This window comes from Saimiri boliviensis, chromosome 9 (genome assembly GCF_048565385.1).
Source record: "Saimiri boliviensis isolate mSaiBol1 chromosome 9, mSaiBol1.pri, whole genome shotgun sequence".
Taxonomy (NCBI): Eukaryota; Metazoa; Chordata; class Mammalia; order Primates; family Cebidae; genus Saimiri; species Saimiri boliviensis.
The window spans coordinates 53,572,517-53,587,225 of NC_133457.1; the positions used below are offsets into that span (position 1 = coordinate 53,572,517).

At 38.4% G+C, this 14,709-nt stretch overlaps 1 protein-coding gene across 3 annotated transcripts in view; it reads right to left on the reverse strand.

The window, feature by feature from the left end:
* PPP2R3A (protein phosphatase 2 regulatory subunit B''alpha) overlaps nt 1-14,709 on the reverse strand; it is a 161,382-nt gene that overhangs the window by 3,738 nt on the left and 142,935 nt on the right. For all 3 annotated transcript variants that reach the window (XM_039461890.2, XM_039461891.2, XM_039461893.2), the window contains one exon: nt 14,084-14,190. In XM_039461890.2, coding sequence (XP_039317824.1) covers nt 14,084-14,190 — 107 coding nt within the window. The remainder of the gene's footprint in view (nt 1-14,083; nt 14,191-14,709) is intronic.

Here is a 14,709-nt window from a genome sequence, read left to right on the forward strand (position 1 = left end):
CAAAACGAAGTTCATTCAATAACCCTCCTTTGTCAGCATCCTGGAGATGCCTCTTAAATTTGGTGGTTCTCAACTAGAGGATTTTGCTCCCCTGGGGGCATTTGGGAATGTCAGGAGACATAGGTCTGTGTCTTGTCTGCATCTTGATTGTCACAACTGAGTGGGTCCTACTGGCATCTGGTGGGTAGAGTCCAGGGATGGTGCTAAACATCCTACTATGTGCCAGATGTCTCATAATAGAATTGCCCATCTTAGAACTCTTGCTCATGCAATTCCAGCGCGCCCCAGGTTCTGGACTCATGAGCTCTTCTCGTTTTGTACTTCCCTGGTAAGTTTGGTTTTTCCCATGGCTTTACTTGCCACTTACTCACTTGTGGTTTCTAAACTATGTCCAGCCTCAGCCTCTTAAGTCAGAGAATTCCATCTATCCAGCTGCCTACCATATAGATGGCTCTTTCAGAATAGCAGCATGTATAAACTTGAACTCCTATTTCCTACTTCCCTGTTTCTCCTTATTTTAGTGAATGGCACCGTCGTCTACCCACTCAAAGATGGAAACTTAGCTATCCCAAGTTCCTCTTTCCTCACCTCTTCAAATTGTGCCAGTCTCTTACACCAACCACTACAGTTGACCATATGGATACAATCTTGCCTCTTCCTCCCTGCCACCACTGGCTTAAGTTCAGGGTACCATACTTTCTGGTTTGGATTACACTCTTGCCACATACCTTTGCTACTGCCACACCAGACTGTTTATGGTGTTGAAATGGGTTATGGTCTTGGCTGTTTAAGGTGTTGGAATGGGTTATGGTCTTGGGACCTAATGCCACTGTGCATATTTTTCAATTGCCTGAAATGCACTTCCCTCTTTGGCTAGCTTGTATTCATCTTTAATCTGAGATGTCCCTTACAGGTTTCCTGATTCTTCACTCCTTTTAAAAGACAGAGTCTCACTCTGTCACCCAGGCTAGAGCACAGTGGGATGATCATAGACTCAAACTCCTAGGCTCAAGTGATCCTCCTGCCTTGGCCTCTCAAAGAGCTGGGAATTACAGGTGTGAGCTACTAAGCTTGGCCCCAGAATTCTTCTTGAGTCAGATCTGTGAGAATCTTAATCTTTATCCTGCTCTCCCGAAATTCTTGAGAACATGGAGAATAAAATATGTCAACTGACTCCTACATGGCTACTTCTGCATTTAGTTGGAGGTCAGTGTTACTCCTCAGGGCTCAAATGAAGATAATTTTATGAGGTGTTTTCTGTTAACTGGCTTTTTTTTTTGGAGACAAAGTCTCACTCTTGTCACCCAGGCTGGAGTGCAATGGTGCAATCTCAGCTCACTACAACCTCTGCCTTCCAGCAAGTGATTCTCCTGCCTCAGCCTCCCGAGTAGCTGGGACTACAGGCGCCCACCACCATGCCCGGCTACTTTTTGTACTTTTAGTAGAGACGGGATTTTGCCATGTTGGCCAGGCTGGTCTTGAACTCTTGATCTCAGGTGGAGATCTGCCTGCCTCGGCCTCTCAAAGTGCTGGGATTACAGGGATGGGCCACTGTGCCCAGCCTATAACTGGCCATTTTTGAATGGTCAGAGGATTAAAGCAGAACTCACAGGGTTCACCAACAATTTACTAGAAATCATAGGTGTCAAATTGAGAATAATTTTTTTTTTTTTTTTGAGACAGAGTCCCGCTCTGTTGCCCAGGCTGGAGTGCAGTGGTGTGATCTCAACTCACTGCAACCTCTGCCTCCCAGGTTCAAGTAATTCTCCTGCCTCAGCCTCCTCAGTAGCTGGGACTTTAGGGGTACACCACCACACCTGGCTAATTTTGTATTTTTAGCAGAGATGGCATTTCACCATGTTGGTCAGGCTGGTCTCGAACTCCTGACCTCAGGGATTGATCAACCTGCCTCAGCCTCCCGAAGTTCTGGGATTACAGGCTTGAGCCACCAACCCTGGCCGATAACAAATTCTTCAACATAGTATTGTTAGTATGAGGGGATATAATGGCTCATGTAATTTGGCCAGCAATACCACTGCCTTTAGAAACTTAATTCCCTAAGTAAGTTTTCCCTTTCAGATGAGCAGTTTCTGGGCAAAAGTATTAAAGTGGGCTCTGCAGATTCCAGGGATGGAAATACAAAAGCTGGAATGGGCAGAGAGAATGACTGACACATACATGGTTTGACAAAGGATTGTATGCAGTTTTAGGGTGTTGTCTGGGCGTTTTGTTTTGATTTCAATTTTTAGGATTCTGACTATTTACAGGGACAAAGGAGTATTTGATTTAGGGATTATCTGGGCAAATCTAAGACATGGTACCTACAGGCATAGAATAAAATGTTCAGTATTTCTCTAGTTTGGAGTCTATAGTGCTTCAGAAATAGAAGTATATGATGTATCTTTATAGTTTTAAGTTAAAAATAGATATCTGAAGCAACTTATATAACATGGATTAGCTGAAATATTTAGAAGTTGGATATTTGGTTCACTGAATTCCCTTAACCTATGTAGTGACCAGAAAATCTTTGGTTTCAATTCTTGTTAAAGTTTCCTAATATGTACCACTTACTTTGCTGTACCAGGAAGTGGATCTCACTTCATTTTTGATGGTTAAGGAACTCTTGCAGTTCCCCAGAATCATGAACTATCTATTGTTAATTCTTACTTATTGTGGATGTAGACAGCATAAAATGTGGGCTAAATATACTCTAATTATGAACTTGAGGGACAGGGTCTCATTCATGTTTATTACCAAGCACAGTGCCTGGCATAGATTTGGTACCAGTAAATATCTGTTGAAATAAATTAAAATTGGGCTTTGATATGTTTTTTCCAATGTCTAAAAAAACCCACAACATATCATTAACTTCAGGCCCATGTAGAGGCTCTGTTTATTAAGCATTATTAAAAATAACTCAACACTAGTATATCTGTAATACTATAACTCATGTTTTGGAATAATAATGCATGTCATTCTGTTTCTTTCCCTATACCCTAATATATACACACATCCCTGCATCTCCCTGTATCCCTGTTTCTCTGCTACATTCTTCCACCTCTGTGAGGAGACTTGGGCTTCGGACTACTCCTTACCTCTCACTTGTTACACTCCTGGATGGCTGCTCTGATGGGTTTCTGGCTGGCCTTCTTTACCTACAGTGCCTTATTTTCCAGTGCTGATGGAGGTAAATGTAGATCTCTGACAGAGTAATTCATATAAGTTTATATTTAATATAAACAACAAAGTTGCCTTTAAAAACAGTAGAAAACAGTTCTTCTAAACTACCCAAATGTCTAATAATAGGGAAATGGATGTGAGTTACTGCTTGAGAACACTGAAGCACTAAATGGCCTGACCACATTAGTAACAAGTGTTGAAAGAAATATACGAAGTATAAAATAATAGTTATCCCTAGATCACTGAACCAAGAGTGATTTTAATCTCTATATTTTCCATTTTTCCTGCATCAAGACTGTATTTTTCTAATCAGATGAAGACTCAAAGTAAAAAAATGTATTTAATCTGGGTTATTCAACTGTAACTATAAGAAAGCATTTTTAAGCTTTTTAATGCAAAAGGCTTTTTTTTTTTTTTTTAAAGGTCCGCTCTGTTGCCCAGGCTGAGTGCTGTAGTGCAATCACAGCTCACTGCAGCCTCAACTTCCTGGGCTCAAGCATTTCCCACTTTAGCCTCATGAGTAGCTAGGACTATGGGTGCGCACCAGCACACTTGGCTAATTAAAAATTTTTTTTGTAAAGATGGGTTCTCACCATGTTGCCCAGGCTGGTCTCAAGTTCCTAGACTCAAGCAGTTCTCTTACTTCAGCTTCCCAGAGTGCTGGAATTACAGGCAGGAGCCACTGTGCCTGGCCTTCTTAACTAAAAATCTAAGGTAATTGAGTATTAGTCAACTTGGCAGCGAAGCTTGTTTCTGATTATTGAGGGTCTCAGTTTCTTAGGATAGTAACATGGAAGACTCTTAACCTGCTTTATATAATTTCTGTGGCATTTTTAATGTCCTCCATTGTATAAACTGTAAAAAGTTTAATTATAAATACAGTATAACCTGTTATCTTCATATAGGTAATACATTTAGTTGACTCGGATTAAGTAACTGGTACCCTGTCTTTCTGACTTCCCTTTAAGAGGGCTGAATTTATACAAATGCTGTTGTATGCTATGATCACTTTGTGTGCTAGACATGTTAATTTGCAACGTTTACAGCCTCATACTTACGGAAGCTTTGGTCTTCCTTGACCTCACTGAGAACTGTAGTAATTACTAGGTTACTTATTAAAGACATTACATAAGTACCAGCCTTGAAATCAGGAGGTACAGATGCTTGGCACAATGGGTACCTGTGATTGTTGTTAGACGGTAAGTAGGTGGAGAATTTTAAGTTGTTTTTGAAGGGTCAAATCGTCTGGACTATTGTAGATATCCTTGTAGTGAGGGTGGCTGCTGTATTACTGAGGTCCGTGCCTTTCAGTAAACATTTGCTGAGGACCTACTACATCCCTAACAGTCTGCCAGGTGCTGGGATTACAAGACTAAGAAAAGGTTTTGGCCCCCGAGGAGCTCACAATCTAATGGTAAAACAAATACCTCCATTTGTTTTAGAGCATTTATATACCAGACACTGTTAGATTCATTATTTTATACATTATCTCTTAATTCTCAGTATAGTTCTGCTGTTCATGCAACAGATATTTACTGTGTCAAGCAGTAAAATGTGCCCTAGGAATGAAGGGAACAAGGTAAGTGATAGAATGCTAATGTTACAGCTGAATAAACTCTAGTCCAGAGAGGTTAGGTAATGTGATCACAGAAGTGGTAGTAACAGCCATTTTTTATTTATTACACAGACACTGTGCCTAAGGACCTCATACACACTGTCTTATTTAATCCTTAAAACAGCTCAGTGTGGTAAATGGTACCCTTATTTTTATAGGGGATGCTGAGGCTTGGATGCCTGAGATTACACAGGTTGTGATAAAGCACGTATTTGAATTTAGGTTCGTCTAACTTCAAATTTCATGCTCTTAATAACCATGATGTTTTATGTATATAAATAATATATATATATATATATATATATATATATATATATATATATTTTTTTTTTTTTAATTTTGAGACAGTCTTGCTCTTTTGCCCAGACTGGAGTAGCATGATCTCAGCTCACTGCAACCTCCACCTCCTGGGTTCATTCAAGCGATTCTTGTGCCTCAGCCACCTGAGTAGCTGGGATCATAGGCACACATCACCATGTCCAGCTAATTTTTGTATTTTTAGTAGAGATGGGGTTTTGCCATGTTGGCCAAACAGGTCTTAAACTCCTGGCTTCATCTGCCTGCCTCGGCCTCCCAAAGTGTTGGGATTACAGGTGTGAGCCACTGCGCTGGGCCCATAATGTTATATTGTATTTCTCCTACATGGAGTAGTAATAGCTTCTATTTATCATGAACCATGTGCCAGGTGTTTACATATAGTATCTTAGATTCTCACAACCAACCAACCACCTCAGGAACTGGCTGCTGGTGCCATCTGAAACTGAGTCTCAGGAGTCAAGTAACCTGCCCAGCTGGTGAGTGGACCAGATCTGTCTGGCTCCTAAGCTTCTGTTCTTTCTGTGGTACCAATATTCCTCCCTGATATCCGAGTCTGGCAATTTCTGTTTGACAGTTAGACTCACCCTGACATATGTATGATTCTTTCTTGAGATTGAACCCTAGTTGGTGTAGCCTTGGGAATTTAGGACTGGCCTTGCTTTTGCACCAGTTGGTTATTATTCCTATAAACGGGCCTTTTCCTTTCCTTTGTTCACATTCTAGTGCTTGCTCTATAGACTGTGGCTTTTGTAAGCCTTGTTGCCCCTTGGGACCTCATAACCCACATGTGTTCTGTGTAGGCCTTATCTCCCACAACATGAGAAGTGGGGTATCCAGCAAGCCTCTCATATACACTGGTAGAATTTCACTACAGCTGGTCTCTGCATCTCCTCTTGTGACCCCTCCTCACCTGTACTTCTGTCTGCAACCCCCTGCCTCCTCTTTCTTCCTTCCAGGCACACTGGCATGTTCTCTCAGTGCTACCACAACTTGAAAAAACTTTTTCTTGGGCCAATTCTTTATTCTCTTTAGCTGCCATTAGTTTCTCTTCTTTTCAGGTGAACATATGTCTGTTTGTTTAGATCTACTATCTATTTCTTCTTCCTTTAAAGCAGGGTATAAAACAATAGTAGTACAAATTCCATTTTTGTAAAATGATCTAGTTGCACAGAAATGTCTAGAAGGATATACTCCAAAGTGACAAGACAGCCTGTCAGTGGATGGTGAATTTTAGGTGTAGATTTTTGTTTATATTCTAACTCTTCTGCAATGAACATGCATTACCTATATAAACAGATAGAGAAGAAAATAATTTTTTCCTGTCTATTAAAGTAATACAATACATGCTCATTACATGAAACTATGAATTATAGAACAGTATAAAAAGCCAAATTGCTAACAACCCCACAGCTCAGAGTTAATGACTGTTAATATTTTGGGGTGTTGTCCTTTAGCTTGTGTATATGCAGAGACACATTTGAAGTACTAAGATTGTATCAAAATTTTGTAATCTTCATTTTTCTGTGAAATTAAAAATTTTCAATATTTTTTTCAAAAAACATTTGTTTTTTTTTTTTTTTTTTTGAGATGGAGTCTTGTTCTGTTGCCCAAGCTGGAGTGTAGTGTGGTACAATCTCAGCTTACTGCAGTCTGCACCTCCCAGGTTCAAGTGATTCTCCTGCCTCAGCCTCCTGAGTAGCTGGGATTATAGGCATGCGCCACCATGCCTGGGTAATTTTTGTATTTTTAGTAGAGACAGCATATGTTGGTCAGGCTGGTCTCAAACTCCTGACCTCGTGATCTGCCTGCCTTGGCCTCCCAAACTGCTGGGCTTTACAGGTGTGAGCCACCGTGCCTAGCCTCAAGTACATTTCAATACCTGCATGTTAAGACACAGAGATACCATGACTTATCTAACCATTCTATTATTGAACATTTGTATTGCTTTGAACTTATTTTAGAATTACCTGTGGACCAATGCCTATTGTGTAATTCTATTCAAATTTCTGATTATTTAGAATAGATACTCAGAATTACTATTAGGGAGTGAAAGGGCATAAATTAAACCTGTTGCTACATATTGTCAAATTACTTTCCAGGGATATTGGGCCAGTATGCTTTTACTAGCAACGTTTGAAAGTGCTTGTCTTCCTGCAGTGAGCCTAGAGTGAGGTGTTTCTGCAATTTGCTGCTTCTATGAGACAGCAGTGAAGACACTATATTTTAACTGTGTCTGTATGTCTTCCCATCCTGTCTGCATTCACCAGTATCCAATAATGCCCAATAATGCTTAATGTACAGTAGGAATGCAAACATTTATTAATACTATCCTTAAAAATTGCTGCTAATTGAAAATCAAACACTGCATGTTCTCACTCATAGGCAGGTGTTGAACAATGAGAACACATGGACACAGGGAGGGGAGCACTACATACTGGGGTCTGTTGGGGTAAATAAAGGAGGGACAGTGGGGGGTGGGGAGTTGGGGACAGATAGCATGGGGAGAAATGCCAGATATAGGTGATGGGGAGGAAGGCAGCAAATCACACTGCCACATGTGTACCTATGCAACAATCTTGCATGTTCTTCACATGTACCCCAAAACCTAAAATGCAATAAATAAATTTAAAAAAAAATTGCTGCTAATTTAATAAACTAAAGATTTTTGGCTCTTGCCTTTTTAAAAACAGGTTTATTTAGGTATAATTTACATACATAGATTTCACCAATTTTAAGTGTTCAGTGCATTTTAGTAAAATTTTTTTTTGAGATGGAGTTTTGCTCTTGTTGCCCAGGCTGGAGTGCAATGGCACAATCTTGGCTCACTGCAACCTCTGCCTCCCACGTCCAAGAGATTCTCCTGCCTCAGCCTCCCAAGTAGTTGGGATTACAGGCATGCGCTACCTCGCCTGACTAATTTTTGTCGCCTAATTTTTGTCACCTAATTTTTATATTTTCAGTAGAGATGGGGTTTTGCCATCTTGGCCAGGCTGGTCTTGAACTCCTGACCTCAGATGATCCACCTGCCTCGGCCTCCCAAAGTGCTGGGATTACAGGCATGAGCCACTGTGCCCAGCTGCAGTTTTAGTAAATATTTACAATTCTGTAACCATCACCACTATCCAAGTTTAGAACACTTATCTTCCTGTCTGCCCTCCTGTCCCTGGGGCTTGCTGGCATTCAGTCTCTACTCATTTTCGGAACAAGGCAACCACTGATCTGCTTTCTGGTGCTGTAAGTCTGCCTTTTCTAGAAGTTTCATATATATGGAATCATATAATATGTAGTCTTTAGTATCAGGCTTCTTTAATATAGAATGATGTTTATAAAGATTAATTCATGCTATTGCAACTATTAGTTTTTATTTTTTTCTTTCATTTTCAAGATATAATTGATATACAGTAAACTACTCTTATTGAATGTGTAATTAACAGTGTTGGACTTCTGTATACACCTGTGAAATTACAACAATCAAGATAATGAAAATATCCATCACACACACCTGCCCACACATTTTCTCATGCCCTTTTATAATCACTTCCCCTTCCCAGGCAACCACTGATCTGCTTTCTGTCACTATAGGTTAGTGTGTATTTTTTAGAATTTTATATAAAGAGAATCATATATTACATATACGATTTTTTGGTCTGGCTACTTTCACTTGGCTTAATTATTCTGAGATTCATCCATGTTGTGATTACCAATAGTTAATTCCTTTATTTTATATACATATGATATATATGATTTTCCATATATGTCATATATAAAATTTTATGTGATATGAGATTTTATACATGACATGTATGTTGCCCAGGCTGGAGTGTAATATAAGACATAAGAGATTTTATATATGATATATATGATTGTATGGTAGAATGCTATAAAAATACATATATTACATATACACATATAATTTTTTTTCCCCCTTGCTTGAAAGTCTCCTATGAAAAGATATATTTTGCTTATCAGTTCACCAGTTTGACGGACATGTGGATTACTTCCAGTTTTGGGCTACTAGGAATAATGCTGTTAGGAACATTGGGTGAGCTTTTCTCTTGGGTAGATTTCTAGGAGTGAAATTATTGATTCAGATAACAAATGTATGTTTAACTTTTTAACAAAGTGCCAAACTTTTCTAAAGAAGCTGTATAGTTTTACATCCTCATCAGCCCAGTGTATGAGAGTTCTGGTTTCTCCATACTACTGCCAACTGGTGATTTCAGTTGTTCCAGTGGCTGTGTAGTATATCTCACTGTGGTTTTAATTTGCAATTTCCTAATAACTAATGATACGGAACATCTTTTCATATACTTATTTACTGTTTGTACCTCTTTTTAGTGTGTATTCAGATGTTTTGTCTATTTAAAAAATTGGGTTATTAGTCTTTTATTTTGAGACGGAGTCTAGCTCTGTAGCCTGGGCTGGAGTGTAGTGGCACGATCTTGGGTCACTGCAACCTCTGCCTCCTAGATTCAAGTGATTCTCCTGCCTCAGCCTCCCAAGTAGCTGGGACTACAGGCGTGTGCCTCCATGCCCAGCTAATTTTTGTATTTTTAGCAGAGATGAGGTTTCACTATATTGGTCAGGCTTGTCTTGAACTCTTGACCTCATCATCCACCTGCCTTGGCCTTCCAAATAGTCTTTTTGTTAGAGTTCTTTATCAGAATATTTTGGAAATGTTTTCTCCTGGTCTGTTTTTTCATTTTCTTAATGGTGTCTTTTGAAGAACAATAGTTTTTAATTTTGAAGGAAGTCCAGTGTATCAGTTTTTAAAAATTACTCTTGCATAACCCAAGGTCACAAAAGATTTTTCCTATGATGTTTTCATTCCAGAAGCTTTATCGTTTTAGCTCTTGCAGTTAGGGCTATGATCCCTTTTTAATTATTTTTATATATAGCACAAGGTATGAATTGGGGTTCTTTTTTTGGCACATGGATATCCAATTATTTTAACATCATTTTTGAAAAGACTATCTTCTCTTTTGATTGAAAATTAGTTGGAGTTTTACACTGATCTTTGTGTATACATATCAGTGCTGCAATGTCTTGATGATTGTTTGCTTTACAGTACATTTTTGAAATCAGGCAATCTAATTCTTCAACTTTGTTCTTTTAAAAATGTGTTTTGGTTCTTCTAGGCATTTTTCATTTTCTACATAAGTTTTAGGATTAGTTTACCAATTTCTACAACAAAAATTTGCCAGGATTTTGATAGGGATTAGGTTAAATCTGCCAGGATTTTGATAGGGATTATTTGGGGATAACTGACATTTTAACAACCCTGAGCCTTCTAATCTTTACATTTATTTAGGTCTTCCTTAATTTCTCTCAGCATTGTTTTTTTTTAAATTTTTAATTTTTTTTTAAGTTTTAGTGTTATAAGTATTATTATTATATTTATTCCTAAGTATTCTTTTTGATATGATTGTGAATAGAATTATTCTTTTTTTTTAAAATTTTTTTTTTAAAGACAGGGTTTCACCATATTGGTCAGGCTGGTCTCAAACTTCTGACCTCAGGTGATCCGCCTGCTTCAGCCTCCCAAAGTGCTGGGATTACAGGCGTGAGCCACCGCGCCCAGCAGAATTATTCTTTTTATTTCAGTTTCATCACTGGAGTGCTCATTGCTAGTATGTGGAAATACTATACTACTGATTTTTGTATATTGAGCTTGTATTCTGAGATTATGCTAATTTACTTAATACTTCTGTAGATTCTACTTTTATGTAGATTCCTTAGTTTTTGATTTGTAGGTCATATCATCTATGAATATACAGTTTTACATCTTTCTTTCCAATCTGATTGCCTCTAAAAAGTGTTTTCCTTGCCTTACTGCACTGGGTAGGACCCCCCAGTTACAATGGTTGAGTAGAAATGGTGAGGCATAGAAACATCCTTGCCAGGTTCTCAATCTTAGAGAAAAGGCATTTTTTTAAAACCATAATTATGATATTAACTATAGATGCCCTTTATCAGGCTGAGCAACTTCCCTTCAATCCTTACTTGGGTGAGAATTACTGTGAATGGATGTTGGGTTTTGTCAATGATCATGTGCTTTATGTCATTTCTTCTATTAATATGGTGTATTACATTAATTAATTTTTGAATGTTAAGCCAACATTTCATTTCTGGAATAAACCCCATTAAGTTACGGTACATAATCCTTTTTTATGTGTCACTGGATTTGATATGCTAATATTTTATAAGAAGTTTTGTACTGATGTTCATAAGGGATATTACTTTGTTTTCTTTCTTTTTAAAATAGAGATAAGGTCTCATTATGTTACCCAGGCTGGTCTGAAACTCCTGGGGTCAAGCAACCTCCTGCCTTAGCCTCCCTAAGTGCTGGGATTACAGGCATGAGCCACCACGGCTGGCTGGGATATTGATTTGTAGTTTTAATTCTTTGTGATGTCTGATATACAAGACAAGACATCTTTGTCTGGCGTTGGTATTAGAAAGTGGGTTTGGAAGTATTTCCTCCTACTATTATTTTCTGGAAATACTTGGGAAACACTGATTTTTTTTTCCCCTTAAATATTTGACAGAATTCACCAGTGAAGTCATATGGACTTAGATTTTTCTTATGCGGAAGACTTTTAATAACAAATTCGGTATCTTTATTTGATATAGGCCTAGTCTAATTTTTCATTTCTTTTTGAGCTCAGATTACTGGCATGAGCCACTGTGCCCAGTCCATCTATTTTCATATGTTCTTTTCATTCATTTAAAGATAATTTTGAATTTCCCTGTGGTTTTTTCTTTGACCCATGCATCTTAAGAGTGTGTCATTTAATTTCCAAATATTTTGGGGTTCCCAGATTTCTGCTGTTGATTTCTAATTTAATTCAATTTTTTTTCTTTTTTTTGAGATGGAGTCTGGCTCTGTCACCCAGGCTAGAGTGCAGTGATGTGATCTTGGCTCACTGCAAACTCCACCTCCCTGGTTCAAGCGGTTCTCCTGCCTCAGCCTCCCAAGTAGCTGGGATTACAGGTGCCCGTCACCACACCCAGCTACTTTTTGTATTTTTAGTAGAGACAGGGTTTCACTGTGTTGGCCAGGCTGGTCTTGAACTCCTGACCTTGTGATCTGCCCGCCTTGGCCTTCGAAAGTGCTGGGATTACAAGCACTTTGAGCCACCGTGCCTGGCCATTTAATTCAATTTTTTATCAAACAACATATTTATATTATTATTATTATTTGAATTTATCAAGTCTTATTTTATCTGCCTAATACATGGTCTGGAAAAGTTCAGTGCATACCTGGATGAAATAGTGTATATATATTTTTGTTGTTTTGTGGAGTGTGCCCTAAAAATGATTAAATCAAACATGTTGACTGTTAAGTCTTCTGTATCCTTAATTGAATGTCTGCAACTGTTCTATTAATTACTGAATGAAAATGTTGAAATCTCTATAATTGGAAATTTTTATCTAATGTATTTTGTGGCTGTGTTGTTTGATACTACACATTTAAAATAATCACATCTGGCTACTGTATTTTAACACTGGTGAAGCAGGAATATTTGTTTCCTGCATAAAATTTCTGTCTTTTGACTGTTTTAGAACTGGACAATATTTATGCTTTTACTATTGATTTTGAAGAACCTGTTTATAAAAAAAATTGTATTGGCCATATGATGAAACCCAGTTTGCCCTTTGATTGTGATACAGAATTTTGTCACTTTTTTTGGTTACACTTAAAATTTACTCAAATCTATAAATAATTTCCTTATACATTTCTTCCATTACTTTTATGCTTTTAAGGTCTTTATTTGCATGCAGATATTAGTTTAATATGCATTTATTTCACCCCACCATGGAGAACTAACATTTTACTGACTAGCCTTTTCCTGACACATGTAACATGCTATTTTTATCATATGCTACCCATTACTATGCATAATTTTTCTGTTTTGGCATGAATACTATACTTGCTTTAATTACTATGGCTTCATATAGTCCATCTCCCCTGTACCCCACTGTACCTTTGTTTCTTTTCATAACTTACTGCTATTCTGTGTCTTTATTATGCCATGTGAGTTTTAAAACTAGCTTACTGAGTGGGTGCAGTGGCCCACACCTGTAATCCCAGCACTTTGGGAGGCCAATGTGGGCGGATCACGGGGTCAAGAGATTGAGACCATCCTTGCCAACATGGTGAAACCCTATCTCTACTAAAAATACAAAAATTAGCTGTGTGAGGTGGTGCCTGCCTGTAGTCCCAGCTACTCGGGCGGCTGAGGCAGAAGAATTGCTTGAACCCGGGAGGTGGAGGTTGCAGTGAGCCGGGATTGTGCCACTGCACTCCAGCCTGGTGCCTGGTGACAGAGTGAGACTCTGTCTCAAAAAAAAAAAAAAAAAAAAAGTATGTTACATTAATGGGAAAGATTAATTGAGGCCTTTAGAGAAGCTATGACTAAGAAAGAATTGGAGGAATTGCAAAAGGAGCTACTAGAAGATGATGGAAAAAACCAGCAAATTATAAAGTTGCTGAAATGATCCGAGCAGTCGAATTCTTGCATAAATTTCTTAACATGGTCCCTATATGGAATTATGCCCTGACTAGCAGAAATAGCATGTAGATTTTACTTCCTGCACAAAACCATGTGTAATAAAGATTTGTTTTAAACATTATCATCTTTATTTATTTGAAGGTATTTTAGTTATTTTAGCCTCCTCTTTATCTACAGAGTTTATCAATATCACAAAATAGCAGTTTGATTGCTCGGTGATTTTGGTTTCCAGTGAAAGATGAGACTTGTTAAAGGAAATGGACTTGAGAAGACTCTATCAGGAAGTGAGTGAAGATTGCTGGAAAAAATATTCTTTTAACTAAAGTTGGTTAAATTATATTTTTATGCTATTCAAAAATGGAAAAAATAGAAAAGGATTTTGTAAGGGGGTTTTAATACTCTGGACATGCGCATTCCTGTTAAAAAGTTCTACAAGACAGGGAAACTCACTCACCCTTCCTGGAGTTGTGCTTGGGCAGATTCCTCCGCAACAAGAGTCTCATACTCCTCAGCAGCAAACCGGTCCCAGTCAGAGGGCTCAGGACCATCATTCTCAACATCCTGATTGGAAAGAAGACAGCCACAAGAAACAAAAATAATCAAAAACAAAGAACTGGAGATAGATAATCACAAATGTATACTGCTGAAAAAAATCCTACCTCAAAAATATTTCATTTCAACAGGTTTAAAGAGGTGCTAAGGTAACATTCCTATGGTAATTTTCTACATGTCAAATGGCAAAATTTTAACTGTTTATCTGCTAGATTTTTTAGGCATAGATACCTTTTTTTTTTTTTTTTTCTTCTGAGATCGAGTATCACTCTGTTGCCCAGGCTGGAGTGTACTGGCAAGATCTTGGCTCACTGCAGCCTCTGCCTCCTGGGTTCAAGCAATTCTTTTGCCTCAGCCTCCCAGGTACCTGGGACACTCTAGGCGAGTGTCACCACGTCTAGCTAATTTTTGTATTTTGTAGAGATGGGGTTTCGTCATGTTGGCCAGGCTGGTCTCAAACTCCTGACCTCAGGTGTCTGCCCACCTCAACCTCCCAAAGTGCTGGGCTTATAAGTGTGAGCCACTGTG